The 19,032-nt window shown below is 35.6% G+C and overlaps 2 protein-coding genes across 2 annotated transcripts; both read left to right on the top strand.

Moving 5' to 3' along the window:
* The first annotated feature begins 1,028 nt into the window (after positions 1-1,028).
* LOC127094305 (uncharacterized) lies at positions 1,029-1,900 on the top strand. Its single transcript, XM_051033158.1, has 2 exons — positions 1,029-1,469; positions 1,583-1,900. The coding sequence occupies exons 1-2, from the start codon at positions 1,029-1,031 to the stop codon at positions 1,898-1,900; spliced, it is 759 nt and encodes a 252-aa protein (XP_050889115.1).
* Positions 1,901-5,716: 3,816 nt separating this feature from the next.
* Positions 5,717-8,612, top strand: LOC127092886 (uncharacterized). The gene is made up of 5 exons (XM_051031777.1): positions 5,717-6,155; positions 6,802-6,902; positions 7,496-7,609; positions 7,689-7,790; positions 8,268-8,612. Exons 1-5 carry the CDS (start codon positions 5,930-5,932, stop codon positions 8,436-8,438), a joined length of 714 nt encoding a protein of 237 aa, XP_050887734.1. The 5' UTR covers positions 5,717-5,929; the 3' UTR covers positions 8,439-8,612.
* The last annotated feature ends 10,420 nt before the right edge of the window (positions 8,613-19,032 follow it).

Here is a 19,032-nt window from a genome sequence, read left to right on the forward strand (position 1 = left end):
GGTTTAGGTCAGCAGCTCTAATAATTATGAGTTTGTGGAAGATACTCAACCCTATCAGTAGAACAATAACAATTTAGCCACTACTTAAAGAGAGGCTGGAGTTTTCTGAAACAGTCTTGGGCTAATATGGAAGAATTGAGGAAAACATAAATGATTTTGATGAAAATATTAGTGGAGATCAACACGGTTTTCAATTGACAATTTCAAGATCAAAGAAAAAGAAACTTAGACAGATTTCAAGAGGTATAGAAAATTTAACTAGGTCAAAGGATGCATCCTCTGAGCCTTTTCAATGAAGTGCATCTACTGGAATGTCGGGGGTTTAGCTAATAACCCCACAAGATTAGCCCTTAAGAATCTCCTAAAAACTCACAAACCAAATATTTGTTTTATTTCAGAGCCCTTGATGAACTTAGCTAGTATGCCTTTCAAATTATTTTACTCCCTTAATCTTAAAGTGTTTGCTTGCAACTAACGACCTGATTTGCCTCTTAATCTCCGGTGTCTTTGAAACACTAACCTGGATCTTTAAATTTTGTCTATCTCTGAGAAACATGTAACATTTTATCTTATCTTTAATTCCACTATTGTAGGAATGACAGCAATTTTTGCATCCAACTGTCACATTACTATAAGAAATCTTTGGAACAGTCTCACTAACATTATTTTTGTCAATGGTTTACCTTGGTGCATTGTTGGCGACTTTAATTCCATCAAAGGGGCACATGAACATTGTGGAAGGAACAGTCCCAACTGAGTTCACATGATGGATTTCTCCAATTGGTCAAATAGTAACAACCTTATAGACATTCCCAATAAAGGAAATTCCCTTACTTTGTCTAATGGCAGGGATGGTAGATCTTTTGTTAAAATAAGGCTTGAAATAGCCTTTTGTAACCAGCTTTGGCTTTCCAGCACCACTGATGACTGTTTCTACCCTTATTAGGCTTAAATCAGGTCATTATCCTCTTCTCGTTGATTTTAGCTTCTCTTAGAATCACCACTATTCCAATTTCAGGTTTTTAGAAATGTGGAATCTTCATGGAAGGTGTGAGGAATTCATTGCAAAATGTTGGTTTGTTCAGGTCATTGATTGCCCAATGTTTTTCGTGTCAAAGAAATCACAGTTACTCAAATCTGAGCTCAAGACTTGGAACAAGGAAGTTTTTGGAAATATCCATGTTCTTATTCAAAATGCATCTGCCAAGCCTACTAACATTCATGCCCAACTTATAGGGAATGAGGGCAACAAGGAGCTTAATGATCAAGAAGTCATTCCTCAGAAGGAGTTAGAGAAAGTTTTTACTATGGAGGAAGTTTTCTGGAAAGATAAGGCTAAATCTAAGTGGCATCTTGAGGGGCATAAATACATCTTTATATGTTCTAAGATTAGAATGGCTAAAAACATCATAACCCATATCATAACCAATGAAGGTCTTCTCCATGATCCAGATGAAATGGAAGCTCATGTTAGTTATTTCACTAACCTTTTTTCTGTTTTGCACGCACTCCTGCTGACTTTTCAATTGTGGATGGGTTGATTGATAATATGAATAAGTTCTTAACTGTTATTCCTTCTAAGGATGAAGTTAAGAAAGATGTTTTTAACTTGAATAAGGACAGTGCCCCTGGTGTTGATGGGTTTGGTGGGATTTTTTATCATTATTTTTGGTCCATCATTAAAAAGAATGTTACTAGTGCAGTCACTCAATTCTTCAAATATGGATGGATTATGCCTAAGTATAAATCTAATAATATCATTCTCTTGCCCAAGTACATGGATGTTGACTCAATGGACTCTTTTACACTAATTTCTCTTGCAAACTTCAAAGTCAAGATAATCACTAAGATCTTGGCTGGTATGCTTGCTATTTTCATGCCTACCTTAATCTCAAAATGACAAAAAATCCTTTGGTGGAAACATAACTCTCAAAGTGGACATTAATTAAGCTTTTGATACCATTAACTGGAATTTCCTGTTGCATGTTCTGCATAATTTTGGTTCCAGCAATAAGTTTTGTAATTAGATCTAGAATATTTTGTCTTCAACCTTTCTTTCAATTTCCATCAATGGTGCCTCGAAAGGTTTCTTTAACTGCAAGAAAGGGGTTAGACAAGGGGATCCCCTATCCCCTATTTTCTTTTGTCTTGCTAAAGATGTTCTTAGCAGAAGCCTCATCAAACTAGCAAGTGATGGCATTCTGAAGCTCATCAAAAGTAGCAGCAGTATTTACATTCCTTCACATGTCATGTATGCAGATGACATCCTCATCTTTTGCGTGAAAACATAATTAGGGTTTAAGGGATTTGTAATGTATATGGTATGGATCTGATTTGTAATTCATAATTTTATTGTATATGGAAAGTTTTGATTCAATTGTGTTTACTGTTTGATCACTCCTTCTGTGCGTGAAATCAGGGATTAGATTGGGGAAGAAGATGAACAGGATGTTGGTCAATATCTTGACCATTGGATGATGGGTTTGGGTCATGCTTGACCCAACTAACATGTGGACTTGGGTCACACTTGACCCAATTGAAAAAAGTTCAATTTGGGCTAGCTCAACCAAATGTAATTGAGGCCCAAACCCATGGTACTGGAATAAATAAATAAAAAGATAAACATATCAATAAATAATAGTTTAGTTCTAATAATTCATTAATTATTAATATTCTAATAGTGATAATCAATAATAATATCGATAATAATAGCAATAATATTAATAATAATAGTCCACTAATAATAATCCAATAATAATAATGACAATATTAATAATAATAATTCAATAATAATAATAATATTAATAATGATAATCCAATAATAATAATAATCCAAATAATAATAGTCCAATAATAATAATAATGTGAATAATAATAGTCCTATAATATTATTAATAATAATAATAATATTTTTTTAGACATAATATCAATATTATTCCTAATAATAAATAATACTAATAAATAATAATTAGTTAATAAACAATCACAGTATTAATAATACTAATTTAATAATAACAATAATATTAATAATAATAATAATCCATCATTAATAAGAATATTACTACTCTAATAAACCCAATTATCCTATTAATATTTCCCTCACTAGAATAATTTGACGAAAATTTGACTTATCCCGAATTTATCCCAATATTAATATATTTCCAATTAGTAAAAATATAACCTAGAAAATAAAAATATTAACCTTGTTTAACCAATAATAATATCATAAACCGTTTCATCTTAATATTAACATATATACCTCTAGTACGATGATATTTCATATTATACCCTTAAATCAAAATTAAGTCCTTGTGAGGGACTAAAAGTCAAAACGGTTCTCCTTTGACATTTTTAGGTCATTGGAGTTGACTAGATGACTTGCATGGGACTTCGAATATGTTAGTGACTTATATCCTAAGTAAATAGAAAGAACAAAAAGGGTGGTCAAAATTGGGGTACGACAATCATGATGACTGGTTTGAAGTAGTTTCAACATTTAAGACGTGTGTAAGCAAGTTAGAGTGCTGAAGCCCACGTAAGGGGATACATGTCAAATCTTGTGAAAATAACCGTAGTCGACGGTTATCATTGTATAGTATATAAGTTGATCTCATTGTTGTGATTAAAGGTCGTAAATTTCAGTTATTCTCTATATAACTAAAGTATCCAAGTCACAGAGAGAAACAATTTGTGAGAGAAAATGTATGTTTGCGTCCATTCTTTAAGTCTTTTAATTAAAACATTTGCTTTTATGATATTGCTTATGTTTTTTGTTTGTTTTCTTCTTCCAAAGCAATTTTATATTGTTTTAGTTAGAATTTACGCTCATTTCGTGAACATTCAAATATTTAAGATTCAATCACACATACTTTTTGTTGCACTTTTCTGCACAAATTGTATTTGAGATTTTTTTTCGAATTTAATCTCTTAAGTGAATTAAAACTCGTGATTGTTTACTAAAATTGTCAATAAACAACACTAATATTCATTCGTACCCATGTGAAGACTTGATAACTCTTTATCCATGATCCATGAGATGTGATCATTAGTTTATCCGGATAATAGTCTCAATGCTATAATGGTTCCCACTTCACAATAAAGCTAGACTACTGATACTTAAGAAATAATATCCTTATGTTTAATGAGATATCATAATTAAATCACACTTAATGTTTTATTAAACGGACCAGCTATTCTATAGACTTTATTATTTTAGAAAAATAAACATAGGAAAGCAATGTCTTATTACTATTAATAGATGATTTGATGCAAGTATCAAGTTTTAATAAAATTATTGACTTATAGGGATTACACCAACACTTATCTCTCTTGGGTTGGGGCTCTTAAGCCTATCCCAAATAGAAGGTTGGTTCCTCGCTCTAAAACAAAATAGTGCACCCTGAACGTATCTCCTGTGAAGCCTTTCTTAAACAAAGGGTCATATCTTCTACTTATGCTGGTGGAAATCGTGTATGTGGTGACCTTTTACCTTGTGGTATTTCCACAATTTATTGGGTTCCTTTCCCATAACCTCTCATCTAGGGGTTAAGGGTTTGTAAATGGCTTTGGTGTGGAAACGTTTTCGCCATATTTGTTCTCATATGGTATTCAAAACCATGTAATTGTCCACATGCCTCCTAGGAGGTATGAATGTCTCCATATCTCTGATTGGGTGATGATAGTTATTCTTGCGCTGATTGGAAGAGTCAAATACTCCATTATTTTGCTCTTTTGCGTGTCTAACTCTCTTCTTTGTGTTGCTTTCCCCGCCTTTTATGTAAAGTTTCGCTCTCACCTTTTATCTACTTCATTGAGTTTGCATGCTTTCGGGCAATGAACTCTTCGAAATGGCCTCAAGCCTATTTTAAAAGATCCCCACGAACATCTCGTCGAAACGCTTCAAGTACTCGCGCAATTGCTTAGAATGCCTCGGCGTATGTTGAATAAACTTATAGTGGACATCTTGTAATGCTTACTACTCGATAACTGATCAATCAATTTCTTGGACAAATCGTGATATGTGGTTATAGATAATCTAGAAAGGTTCATATACCATGCAAGATGACTTTCTTCAAGAGTTCGAGAGAGAACCTCACACTCTAGAGAAACTCTCGTGCCTATGATCACCATCTGTGTATTGAAGGTGGTAACGTATTTATAAGGATTAATATGTCTATCAAATATCACTAAAGGGGTTGACTTGAAATTATTCGAATATGGGGTATCCCATATCTCAACAGAGAGTGGTTGGGGTCTAAGACCTCTATGCATTCCTATTGGCCGTTGTCTTGTCGTTGTTGTTGCTGGATGGTCTGGACGACTGTTTACAAAGTCTGATTTTTGACAACATAACTCATCCTTAGTGATTTGCATCTTCGTGAGGACCTCTTGGTCACCAATACTGAATGATACATTTGTGACCATCATTAAAAAAAAAAACGACGACTAGTTTAACAAAACTCTTAAAAAATTAGTGTCTAGGATTATTTTACCATAAGCACGAAGAATACCTGTAGTGAGTCCAATAATACTCACCATTCTTGTGATATGCCAATCAATAGGTCTCTAAGTTGGTAACGTGTAAAAGCGATGATCTAACCCCATCCTTGAGGTAGGTATATATATAGCTCTTTGGTGGTCTAGCACAACACGACCGGGTACAAGTAATATAAAAAAGCACGTGTATATGATGATCCTTGTGGATTTCTCATAATCTCATCCAGATAAATTGGGAAGCAATAATAATAAATCAATAATACTAATTGCATACAAAAATAACGACCTCAAACCGAGTGACAAAGACAGTGGCTGTCCGAACAGGCGGCACCACCAACGATTTTTCCTAATAAATCAACCGCTTTCTTATAATTTCATTTCACAATACGTGTGGTTCACTCCTTCTCTCTCTCTCTCTATCTCTCTCTCTTCAATGGCCGAAACTTCCACCCTTTTCAGATTCAGATTCTCTTCTCCACCATTCAATTCCGTTTCTCCTTCAAAACCTTTCACATTCAATACCAATTTTTTCCCTCTCTCATCACCTTCTATCTCTCAACCTCGTCTTCTCCGTTTCACCCCCAAAGCCAACCATTCCAACAACAACAGCTCCGATGAAGATCCTTTCGAGTTCTTTCCTTGGTCTGACTCCGAAAGTGGTGCGCTCTCTCTTACTTTTTCTTTCAATTTCAAACTCTATCTGCTTTCTTTTTATGTCTTTATCAATCTAATAGATTTTGTGATACACATTAAGTTAGCCAATTAGGGTTCTTACATCAAATTCAATGTGTTGAAATTGAGCTTAAAAAATTGCTTAAATAATTTGCAGGTAGGTATCTTGTGGAATGTAACTCAGGTTTTGCAACTTCAATTATGTTGGATTTTGTTGAAGTTGTAGCCTCCTGAGGATTTTGTTTTACATATATTTAGATTAGAGATCCTTGTGGCACCGACCCCTGAAATAATCACGTGTCGTGTCGGTATCAGATTATTACCGTGTCGATTGTGTCAGAGTTGTGTTGTGTTTTTGGTGTCCGTGATTGTTTCTGGTGTCCGTGATTGTTTCTGGTGTCCGTGCTTCATAGTTAGAGATGTTTGTGAGTATGGATTCAATGCTTTATAGTTCAAAGAACATCCTTTCTTACTTTATCATCAATTAGGATTATTTTATCCGATAGTCTGCATTTTAGGGAAAGTAGTTGAGTTGATTATATAGAGATTTTGAGATGTTTTTTGGCTTTTTCATTGTTTAAAATTATATATGTATTCTCAGTTAGTTTCATTTGTGTTTGTGACTTCTCACAGAAATTCAATGGGTTCCTCAGGACAGATTTACCTTCTTCACTGCTGATGGACTGGTCCAAATTGGTGGCTCCATGACTCCTCGTCGCGCCAGGTCTTCTGATGTATGATTTTATGATTCATCTTTTTTCCATTTTGCTTTCAGTTTAAACACTAAACAATTGGAATCTTAATTATCCCCCAGTGATAGTTTTTTGGTTATGTCTAGACTCTAGATTGAGTTGCATGTATCTTTTTGGTACATTGCAACTGTTATCTTTTGTCAAGAATCTACGGTTTCAAAATCGTGACTATTTTTGGAGAAGAGACAGCTGGTGTTTTTATTCATATCTTAAATTAATTACACCAAACAAAATTGTGCACCTAAAACTTATGTTGGAATTTATCTTTGTTGGAAGAGGGTGAAAACCACTTAGTTCAAGATGCTTTGGTACTGTATTGAGAACCCAGCTACTTTAAAAGGTTAAGCTGTTTTTTGGTGAAGGACGAGTCTGTATCTCTATTACTATTTTAGCATTTTATAAGGTCTTTCATTTAGAACACTTGGCATCATAGAATCAGTTTTTAAGGCTAAGACACAGTATGTAGTTCTTTTGAGTCTTTATTATGTCTGAAGTCTGAACCATCTTCTTGTTTAATTCCATTTCAATGTCAGAGATTCTTTTAGATTGGCTAAGCAGGTTCTCATGTTTCACAGAAGCAAGGGAAATCCAAAACTGCTAAAAAATATCAACGGTATCAAGAGAGTAACTATATGGACCCCAATCAAGGCCTTTGCCTGGGTGCACTCTTTGATATTGCAGCTACAAATGTATGTACTTATTCTTTTGATGTAACCCCTTTATGAGTTATCTTTTTCCGTCTTATAAATTTGAATGTCCTCTTTCCAGGGACTTGATATGGGCAGAAAGCTCTGTATTTTTGGTTTCTGCCGTTCTATTGAAATGCTTAGTGATGTGGTGGAAGATACTGTCTTGGAGCATGGTGGGGAGGTAGGCTATCCTACGTAACAATCTTTTTTTTTTTATTTAGCAATAAAATAATAACCAATTCTGGCGTGCACAAGTGACATAGGTTGTGTACCACGCATAACATTTACCACCTCTAGACAAACAATCCCGCCATATTTGAAAGGTAGGAAGTAGGATATCCTACTTCCTCTCACAATCTCATTATGTTTTGCTTCTTTTAACCTCCTCCAATTCATCTAAACTTTTGCACCATCATAATACAACAGAGCACCAAGTTTCCAATTCAAACAATAAGGTTTCCCGTACATTTTTCAACGAAACCACTAAGATTTTAGGTTTTGTTCCCCGTATGATTTCAATTCCTCTTCTGCAGAATTACTGGGTTGTGAGTTGTGATGCGAATTTGTGCTGGAAGCTTTTACTTTGCAACTTTTTCTGTTATTACGTGTCGACCCAAATTCTCTGACCATTAGAGCTAATATTTTATATGGCACACAGGTGATTGCTGCAGAGAAGGCAAGCAGAGGTGATTTGCATGAAAAGCTAACCATGACAGTTGCGGTACCGTTGCTATGGGGCGTTCCTCCAGCTTCTGAGACACTCCACCTAGCCGTTAAAAGTGGAGGAGGAATTGTAGATAAGGTCTATTGGCAATGGAACTTTCTGTAGATAAATTGTAGGTTTTCTAACCATTCTTTGTGCACTCTGTACATAAACTTTGTATCTCTGTATATGCACAAAAAAGTTGTTATTGTATCTCTGTACATGTACAAATACTTATTTTCATGTCAATATCCAATTGTCCGTACCACAATAAATTGTTAATTGTGGCATTAGAACTTATTTTGCTACCTTCTTCGGTTACAAACAATGCAAGCTGAACAAGGCTCTACTGAATCTTTTTTGGGGGTAAAACTTTCAAAGAAAATAGCAAATATTAAGACTGCTTAAATGCAGTTTTCTTTTTATATCATTTGGAATTTTTAGGGTCCTTTCAATTTTACATAAGTGACAATAATAATTTGGAAAAAAAATTATTTTTGATGAGTTGTTAAAAATGATTATAATTATTTATTATTTAATATTTTTTATAGAATAAATTAATTTATATTTGATTATTTTAATAAATTTTTGTTATGTTTATTTGAAATTTAATTAATAGATTATTAATAAAACATAATTTGGCCCAATCACTTTAGCTAACATTTATATGGTATCCTTTTACTTTAAAGAAATCAACGTGGACCTTAAATTTGTCTCTTCCATAGCTGCTTCTTTTGTTTTTCATTGTTGTTTTTCTTGTTTCTCATTGCTGCATCATGTTTAAGTATGCTTTAATGAAGCCAACACTTGTAAGCAGTAACAAAAACAATACTCCCTCCGGTCTCATATGTAAGCAAAAAAAAAATAAATTTGGAGTCTCAAATATAAGCAAAAATTAATTACAATGGTTACAATTAAATATACCATTCCAATTTTACCCTCAAATTTAGTTTTTCAATATTTATGTTTATTCCTATAATAACTCCACTTTTTACACTTCCAAAAGAGCATTTATTCTGAAACGTTGCATTTGTTATCATTGGCTTTTGAAAAATCATATCCTATTATAAATGGTGTAGTATCATCTTGTACAAAACTCCATGAGTCTTGTTCTTCCTTTTTTTTTATACTCTAAAAAGTAATGATATGATATGAAAAAAAGATGACACAGTAATGATATGAACAAACAAAAATATAATGATATGATAAAAAATCTTACTAGCTGCAATACTTTCAGTTTCTCCATCACTTTCATATTGATTAAATTCAGTCTCCTCTCCATCTTCTTTATTTGGAATAAATTCACTCTCTGCAATTTTATAAAACAGTATTAAAAGTGAAAAAAATTAATTAAGTTGTTCAAAAATTATCTAACATAAAAGTATTAGAGCATATTACCTTCTTCCATGACATGAACTTCATTTGAATATAAAGCATCAACATCAATGTCCTCATTAATATTAAAAATACCATGTTCAAAATCATTTTCACAATTGAACATATTAGCTTCTTCCATGTATTCTTCATTTGATGAACTACCATGTAGGTCCTTAAAAGACAAGTTAAAATTACTTGAAGAAGGATCATTTAGATTAATGGATGGTGCTATGTTGCATTCCATCATTTCATGATCAATATATGGAGTGTTTAGATCAATATTAAGAGGCATTTTTATGAGAACCAAAAGATAATGATACAGGAAATGTAAAATTTTGGCTATGAAAATGAGAACCAAAAGCTTTAGTATTTATAGAACTCACTATGAAAATGTTAAATTTCTACAGGGCGGGACCATGGAAATTTAGGCGGGTGGAGAATACAGTAAATGGACTAAGAAGTGTTGTTTTTAGGCGGGACAAATTTCTACAGGAAATTTTAGTAAGAGTAAGTGGAATATATAACCACTAAATGACTAACCATTAAATGGTATTAATAAAAATTGACTAACCATTAAATGGTTATAATAAAAATATTAATTTATTTCTAAATTAATAAATAAGGGTAAATATGGAAAAAATGTATATTTTCCATTACTTAAATGAATATATAGCCACTTTCTTAAAGGGTGAGTTTTTTTTTTTTTTTGCTTACATATGAGACCGGAGGGAGTAACAATGACAATGAAAAACATTAATGAAACAAGTCATTTATGTCATGAATAAGAGTCTTACTCTTAGAATGAAAAACATGACTCCTAAAGAAGTTTGGTGTAGATCAACGCCATCAGAGCATCATTGTAGACTTTTTGGTAGCTTAGCTGATGTGCATGTATGTTTGCCACCAAATTTCGACTATGCAAAAGAGGAAAATCAAAGTAAGAAGTATGAAATCACAAAACGAAGCGTCGAGAAGAGTGAACATGGTCGAAGGGGTTCGATAGACAAGACGGACATGGAACACAAGCCAAGTCGAAACAGGTCCTACAGATAGAAAATGTCCAGGTTGAAGTCGAATCAAAGAACAGTTTGCGGGTAAGATTTGAAAATAGCAAGAATGTGGGAAGTTATAAAGGAAGTGGGCAGACACGTCTAAAGCTATTAATCATCAAGAGCGAAATAGCAGTTAATTTTATTTCCTATTTAAGAAAAATTCATTGTTAGTTTTAAAGGTGGCATTTGTAATATTGTAGATGGAAAACACTCAAAGTATCAAGCGTTCAGAGAAAATAGTTCATTCCTACAAAAATGTATGATTGCGTCCATATTTACCTTCAACCAATTTAAATTACCAAGTCTTTTTATCTGCTTTGCCATTTACGTTTATCTTGTCTTTCGTTCATCTATTTTAATTGCACCTTTTACAAGCATTTTCTGTCTACCGTTTTCTTAATCCAAACATTTAAGTAAAACATCTCATAAACTTAACACTTGGTCTAGGATTTTGTAGCCGATCCTGCAAGTAAACCTTAATAAGAAGTTAGAGATTATTCGTGCAAAAACCCGTGCGAACAAATTGGCACACCTAGTGGGACCCGTTTGTTAAATATATGGAATTACGTTGTGGTAAAATGGTAACACCGCGTTCAAATCCAAACGAAGAACCGTCTTCGAGAGGAAGTACAGTTATGTCGCTAATAACTGATGTTTGTTTTGGCACTGTGTCTGCGGTTTCGACGACACATAGTGGACCAATATTGACACCACGCCAGCCTAAGACTCCAAGGACAACGATGATGGGAACTTCAGGGTAATATATGCACAGTTTCACAGTGCCCATGCATCGAACCTTAGGAATGCCAACCGAATTTATGGCAAATATACATAATAGCCGTTCGACGTTTGATAGCAGTTCGATATTTCGTGAAAATCCACCGTCGCTATTCGCACCCTACCATGGGTTAGGACCTTTGGAAAACCAATTCAATCGACCTTCAGGTTTAGGTTTTTCATCTCAGTCGATCCCAACTTTCACATCGAACTATGTCGCAGTCATGAGACAATAGATGAACGAAAGTAATCACGAAGTGGTCCATATGCTGACTCAGCAGATGTGTATCATACTTAGATCGTTAATTCAAGATTCGACTCAGAGTTACCAACAATTGGAAACTCAAATGACCCGAATAAGGGATTTCCTAGGGGATCCCAGAGCACAAGATCGACAAACTCCCCCACCTCCACCTCGACCGGAAACCCCAGTCCGACATGAGGAGTTGTTTGTTGAAACGATTGACCAAGAACACCAGGTGGTTAAACCAATACCCAGGGTGGCCCAACGGCCTCCCGTTGTGTTAGTCAATAGAAATCAATATCCCGACCATGTGGTCGGGCAGGTTTGACAAGATGCAATGGCTGGGGAAAAAAATTTAGAGGCCATTGTCGAACGAATCATGGTTCGAAATAGGGTAAACCCATGCCTTCAAAGGCCAACGTATTCGTCTCCATTACCAGATTTTGTTTTACAAATATAATTACCTAGGGGATGAAAGGTTCCAAAGTTCACCAAGTTCGCTGGAGATACTGAAGAGTCCACTGTCGAATATGTTGCCAGATATCAAACCGAAGCTGGTGACATAGTAAATAATGAGGACTTGAAAATGAAATATTTCCCAAGTTCCCTCACAAAGAATGTGTTCACTTGGTTTATGATGCTACCTCCATAATCCGTCCAAGGACGTAATTAGAGAGATTGTTCCATGAAGAATTTTACATGGGGCAGTCAAAAATAAGTTTGAAAGAACTAGCCAACGTCAAACGAAAGACTGTTGAGTCAGTCGATCAATATCTCAATAGGTTTAGACATTTAAAAGCAAGATGCTTTACTCAAGTCCCTGAGCACGAATTAATTGAAATAGCTGAAGGCAGTTTAGACTATTCTATCAGGAAAAAGTTAGACACATAATATCTTAGGGATATGGCACAATTAACTGATAGAGTTCGAAAGATCAAACGCTTGAAAGCTGAAAAACCAAAACTAATAGATACCATAAGAAAGAGAAAGTTTCTTATGTAGCAGCTGACGAATACTCTTCTGATGATGAATAGATTGTCGATGAAAGCGGTATCAACGTGGCTAAGCTCAAGCCAGGACCTCCTTACACGTATAAATTGTTGAAACCATCAAACAGGAAAAGTCCCGTTGAAACGGAGAAAATAGATAAATATGTTGCTAAAACTTACACTTTCGATGTGTCTAAGTGTGACGAGATATTCAATTTGTTAGTTAAATATGGTCAAATTATTATTCATCAAGGTTTAAAAGATCCTTCATTATAGCGGAAAAAGAAAAGGGGATTATGTAAGTTTCATAACTTTCTTAGTCATAAAACATCTCAATATGTGCTTTTCAGGGATTTGGTGCAGAAAGCTTTGATAGAGGGAAAACTTCAATTTGGCGAAAGGCTAAAGATGCAAGTAGATACAGATCCTTTGAAGGTCAAAAAAGCCTTATATTCTGAGCTTTTCGAATGCATGATGGTTGAGACTACTATTGGGTTCAACGAGCCTTTGGCTGCTGAATCTTTTGAATGCATGATGGTTGAAACTACTGATGGTTTCGACAAAAAGACTGAAGATAAATTAGAGGCAGTTTATCCTCAAGCTAGAGAAGACTTAACTTATTTCCAGGAGAAATGCAGAGTGAGTGGGTCGAAGAAGGTGCTATGTCCAAGGTGCAATATTGTTTTCGATGAGAAATCCGCTGAAAAGTATGAAGCTGACAAGAAGAAGGCACTGGAAGAGGAAAAGCCCAACATCCCAAGGTTTGTGTTCGACAAAAGTGGGGCACCTCGTCGAAATGAAGAGTGCAGAAGGCAATTCCAGCAACCTCGACCAAAGATCCGTTGTCCTCCCTCGGATATCCCACAAGAGAAGTCGGTTGAACATATGAAACAGAAGGGGAGCAAAATGCCAAAGTGGAAAGTGCTTGATCTGGAGAAAGAAGCAAAGACTTCAGAGAAGAGGGTCGAATCCATAGGTTATATGGTCTCCCCTAATTACAAAGGGAAAAACCCTATGACAAGAACGCAATGGAGGCATTATTAGAGAAATAAGAAAGCTGGGAAATAAGCTTTTACTTCATAGTTGAAACCCGTCGAATACTCTGGACAGAAAAGACAATATCCAAAAGGAATGTGGGTTGAAAAAGGGAAAATCGTGGCTAACCAGATAATGGCCATGACCATGGACTCTTCAGGAGAGAAAGGAATAATATCAACCCAAAGCACAAAATGCACATCTCTGGTCGAGGATAAGAAAGAACCTAAATACACTTCTCAATCGAATAAGGAGGAACCTAAATATTCTCCTCAGTCAGACGAGGAAGAACCTGAGTATTCCCCCCAGTCTGATGAAGAATACAATTCGTCACCAGATGACGATATGTATGATGATACTTGATCGGTCACCATTTCCATTGAATTCCCACCTTTTATCCGACATATTTTCATCACTTTGGTAAGACTTGTGGTTATTTTTAGTTGTTTTAAAGTCATTTAACATGTTTTGTTAGTTTATTAGTGCATTTCATTTTGTTACTTGTTAATGTCAAACAGTCTCTTTTTATGCTTCGATTTGGTAGTGTTAATGTTGCAGGTTGTTGCATAGGTTCCAAAGGACTAATAGCCGAGTATTGGATGCTCCGGAAGGCCAAAATATGATGAAAACAGAGGGTTAACACGAGCTCCTGTGTACATCAACATGGTCCGTGTTGTTTGCCAGGAAAAGAGCACTCAAAGAGGTAAAACAGAGGGTTAACACGGGCACCCGTGTGAATCCATACGGCCCGTGTTGATGCCTCTGTAGCTTGCTCCAAAAAACACAACTTTTGATGATCAACACGGGCACTCGTGTGAATCCACACGGCCCGTGTGAATCAACACGGGCACCCGTGTGAATCAACACGGGCACCCGTGTGAATCCACACTGCCCGTGTTGATGGGCGCGACTGAGAAATTTTACTTTTTGTTGTGTGGATCTGCCCTGTTCATTAAGGGTATTTTGGACTTCTTGCTGGGAAAAAAACCATCGGAGGCTATTAGAAGACTTTGGAGAGATAGAGAAGACACTTTTTGGACGTACGAAAGAAAACACTGCACTAAAAAGATAGCTACTACAGAGGATTTGAAGACGACGAGATTCAAGGGCATCGACCATTGAAGATCAAAATCTCCTAGTTCTTTGTAATGTTTAATTTTCACACTATGATTTCTTTGAATACTATGAGAGGCTAAACCCCCAATGTTAGGGGGGTGATCCTGATTTGATCGTATGTTATGAATTTGAACAAATGATTTCCTTATTACCATGTTACATATTTCAATTCAATTGTGTGATGTTATTATGCTTTTGTATCAGACAAATACAATTTGATCTATGACTATCAATAACAGAATTGTGATTGTTAGGGTTTTCACACAATTGGGTTTATAATTGCATCATCTAGGACTAGTAACTTTTGTAAATCACCGCAAACCTCGATATTGTTTATGATTAAAACCAAGGATTTATTGAATGGACATTTGATAAGAATTGGTAGTTTAATAGTTTCTTCTTTAAGGACTTAAGGAAGAACATTCTGAGGTTAGGTAATTGACTGTTTCATGTGTATTAAGGAAATCTTGACTGAATTCATAACTGGTTAAATCAACCACTCACCCTAGCATGTTTTATCTTAATCAATTATATTTTACTGTCTTTTGTGTTTATTGTTAAAATTCCCAAAACAACCAAACCATTCTCTTTTTGTTCTAATAGAATCAAAGTAAAGTAAGTATTTCCTACGCAATCCTTGAGATCGATACTTGGAAATAAAACTCCTTATTACTACATCGGTAAAAATAGTACACTTGCCATTTTTCCGATCAATACTAACGATGATACTTATGGTGAAGATTTCATCATCATCTGTGGCATCGTGTCGGTATTGCCTGCCGAATATGATATGGTGTCAGAAGTCTCTGAAGCAGAAGAGGATTTTGTACCAGATGAAACTGATGAAGACAAACTATTTTGCTACTATGTTATGAAAAATGGTGTAGTGGAGGAACAAAAGGATATGTTTGAAAAGCCTAGTCCGGGAATGATGTATCATTTGAAACCATTGTTCATAAGGGCAAAGGTCGACGGAGTAGCAGTGAATAAAGTGTTCGTGGATGGAGGAGCAGCACTCAACTTAATGCCTCATACTTTGTTTAAGAAAATGGAAAAATGTGATGCTGATCTCCGACAACACAACATGGTTTTATCTAATTATGAAGGAAAAACTAGTAACATTCTTGGGGTTATCCAAGTCGAATTAGTCATTGGTACAACCACATGATCGACGCTTTTCATGGTGATAAACTCTAAAGCAATTTTCAACTTGCTCTTAGGACGGGAATGGATCCATGGAATAGGGGTAGTGCCACCAACCTTACACCAAAGGTTAATTATCTGGAGGAAAGATGGCATTGTTGAGAATATCGAAGCTGATCAGAGTTATTACAAGATCGATGAAGCCAAGGCCGCGAAGAAATCCTTTGACAAACATTTGGCGAATATCGCACCTTATGATGATGAGTCAGGATCCTACACTTCTGTTAACACAGGCCGTGTCCTGGATCTAGATCCTGGTTATGGATTTATCTAGGATGCTAAAGAGGCAATGAAGCCTAAAATGGTAAATCCACCTATGGGGTGGCCTGCAGTCGATGAAGATGACCACTGAGTCAGAAAGTTTGGCTCGAATTTCGGCCTATTTGGCTGAGAACAAAAGAAAACCAGCACTAGAAGCTAAGAAACTACAAAATTTTACTATCAAAGCCAAAGTTGAAGAATGTGAAGATGGCCAACAAGGCCAAACAACAACTTCAGAAATTCGGAGGCTAGATTGCATTTATGATAATGAGCCTTTGGGGTTTGAGAAAGACCCATTAAATAAGTTATGGATTGAGGAGATAAATCTATGAGATGGGGCCATAAAAATACCAACTTATATAAGCATTAAAGTTGGGTCAAAGATGAAGGCTAAGCTGATCGAAGTATTGAAAGAGTACAAAGATTATTTTTCCTAGGACTATGGAAAAATTCATGGCCTAAATTGAAGCGTAGTAGAACACCGATTGCATATTCAACCAGGAAAATGGCCAGTAAAGCAGCATCCTCGATGGTTTGCTCTAGAAATCCCATTGAAGATTAAGCATGAGATTGAGAGATTGCTCAAAAGCTAGTTCATCATAACTGCAAGGTACGTCGAATGGTTAGCCAACATAGTATCTGTTATCAAGAAAAATGGAACACTTAGAGTTTGTATAGATTTTAGAGACTTAAACAATGCAACTCCAAAAGATGAGTATTCAATGTTAGTGGTAGAACCTCTAGTTAATTCAGCCGCAGGTTTAGAATACTTGAGTACGCTTGATGGTTATTATGGCCATAATCAGATTCTCATAGCAGAAGATGATGTTCCCAAGAAGGTGTTTCGATGCCCGAAGCTTTGGGAACATACAAATGGGTTGTGATGCCGTTTGGTTTAATAAACGCCAGAGCAACCTATCAAAGAGCCATGAATGTCATATTCCATGATTTTATTGAAAAATTTATACAGGTATACATTGATAATATTGTGATAAAGTCTTCATCTGAAAATGGTCATTTGGACCATCTTCAACGCTCATTTAAGAGGATGAGAAAATACGGAGTAAAAATGAATCCATTAAAATGTGCTTTTGGTGTACATGCAGGAGACTTCTTGCGTTTCATGATGCACAAAAAAAGCACCGAGATCAACCAAAACAAAACAAAAGTAATTTTGGATCTCAAGCCTCATTTGAAAAAGAAGCAGCTCCAGTCTTTATTAGGTAAGATAAACTTCTTGAGAAGATTTATATCAAACCTAAGTTGCAAGACGAAGGTTTTCTCGCCGTTTCTCAAGATCAAGAAGGAAAGTAATTTTCACTAGGAACGAGAGCAACATGAGGCTTTCAACTCCATCAAAGAGTACCTCACAAAGCCTCCCATTTTATTGCCACCTAGTATGAATAAGAATATGAGGTTATATATTGTTGCGTCAGATACGACCATAGGAAGTATGTTAGCACAAGAGGATGACAGTGGTGTCAAAAGACCCATCTATTACCTCAGTCAAATTTTAATAGATGTTGAAACTAGGTACAATATGATTGAAAATTGTGCCTATGCTTGTATTTATCATGTATGAAATTAAAGCAATATATAAAAACAGTTTATGTTTCGTCTCATTTTGATGTTATTAAACATATGTTGTCTAAACCCATTCTACATAGTCGAATTGAGAAATGGGCACTAACATTAACTGATTTTTCTCTAACATATATGCCTTTGAGGGCTATGAAAGGCCAAATAGTGGTAAATTTTATTGTAGACCATCCAATAGTCGAACCATCACTAAACATGGTAGACACGAACCCATGGAGGTTATACTTCAACGGGTCAAGTCACAAAAATGGAACAAGTGTTGGGATCTTAATATTATCCCCACAAGGAATTCCGACGAAGTTCAAATGTAAAGTCGATGAAAATTGTTCCAATAATGAAGCAGAATATGAAGCCCTAATCTTTGGCCTCAAAATCTTGAGGGATTTAGGAGCCAAGAAGGTCGAGATAAAGGGTGATTCTGAGCTAGTGATCAAACAAATCACACGAGAATATAAGTGCATCAAAGAAAATCTTCTGATATATTTTACAATGGTGAAACGCCTATTAGAGTGCTTCGAGGTTGTCAGCATCACACATGTTCCTAGAATAGAGAATCAAGAAGCTAACGATTTAGCACAAATTGCATATGGGTATAAAGTGTCGAAAGATAGGCTCAAGGACTTTATTGAGGTGAACGAAAAGATGGTGGTGAACATCTCGCTGTCACCCAAAATGGCAATCCCAAAACCCGGGGGGGGGGGGGGGGGGGGGGGGGGGATATGTCTTAAGTAAATGTTTTGAAAGACATGAAGTTTTTGCCATTGACAATTTTTCGCTGTCAGATTGGAGAAAACCAGTCGTGGAGTACTTAGAAAATCCAGTCGGAAACACTGACAGGAAAATCAAGTGTAGAGCATTAAGTTATGTATGTTTGGGAAATGAGTTATTGAAAAAGACTCCAGAAGGAGTGTTTCTCAAGTGTCTTGGGGATACGGAAGCATACTTGCCAATGTCTGAGGTACACAGTGGAATATGTGGAGCTCACCAAGCTGGCCATAAAATGAAATGGTTATTATTTCGACAAGGTATTTACTAGCAAAGTGTGTTAAAAGACTATATTGACTTTG

This window comes from Lathyrus oleraceus, chromosome 6 (assembly GCF_024323335.1).
Source record: "Lathyrus oleraceus cultivar Zhongwan6 chromosome 6, CAAS_Psat_ZW6_1.0, whole genome shotgun sequence".
Taxonomy (NCBI): domain Eukaryota; kingdom Viridiplantae; phylum Streptophyta; class Magnoliopsida; order Fabales; family Fabaceae; genus Lathyrus; species Lathyrus oleraceus.

Bases quoted from the DNA above. Each gene is read 5' to 3' on its own strand.
- LOC127092886 (XM_051031777.1), top strand. From the start codon at position 5,930: ATGGCCGAAACTTCCACCCTTTTCAGATTCAGATTCTCTTCTCCACCA. The intron at 6,156-6,801 runs GTGCGCTCTCTC...GACTTCTCACAG, and splicing joins TTGGTCTGACTCCGAAAGTG to AAATTCAATGGGTTCCTCAG. The intron at 7,791-8,267 runs GTAGGCTATCCT...TATGGCACACAG, and splicing joins TCTTGGAGCATGGTGGGGAG to GTGATTGCTGCAGAGAAGGC.
- LOC127094305 (XM_051033158.1), top strand. From the start codon at position 1,029: ATGTGGAATCTTCATGGAAGGTGTGAGGAATTCATTGCAAAATGTTGG. The intron at 1,470-1,582 runs GTTAGTTATTTC...ATTCCTTCTAAG, and splicing joins CAGATGAAATGGAAGCTCAT to GATGAAGTTAAGAAAGATGT.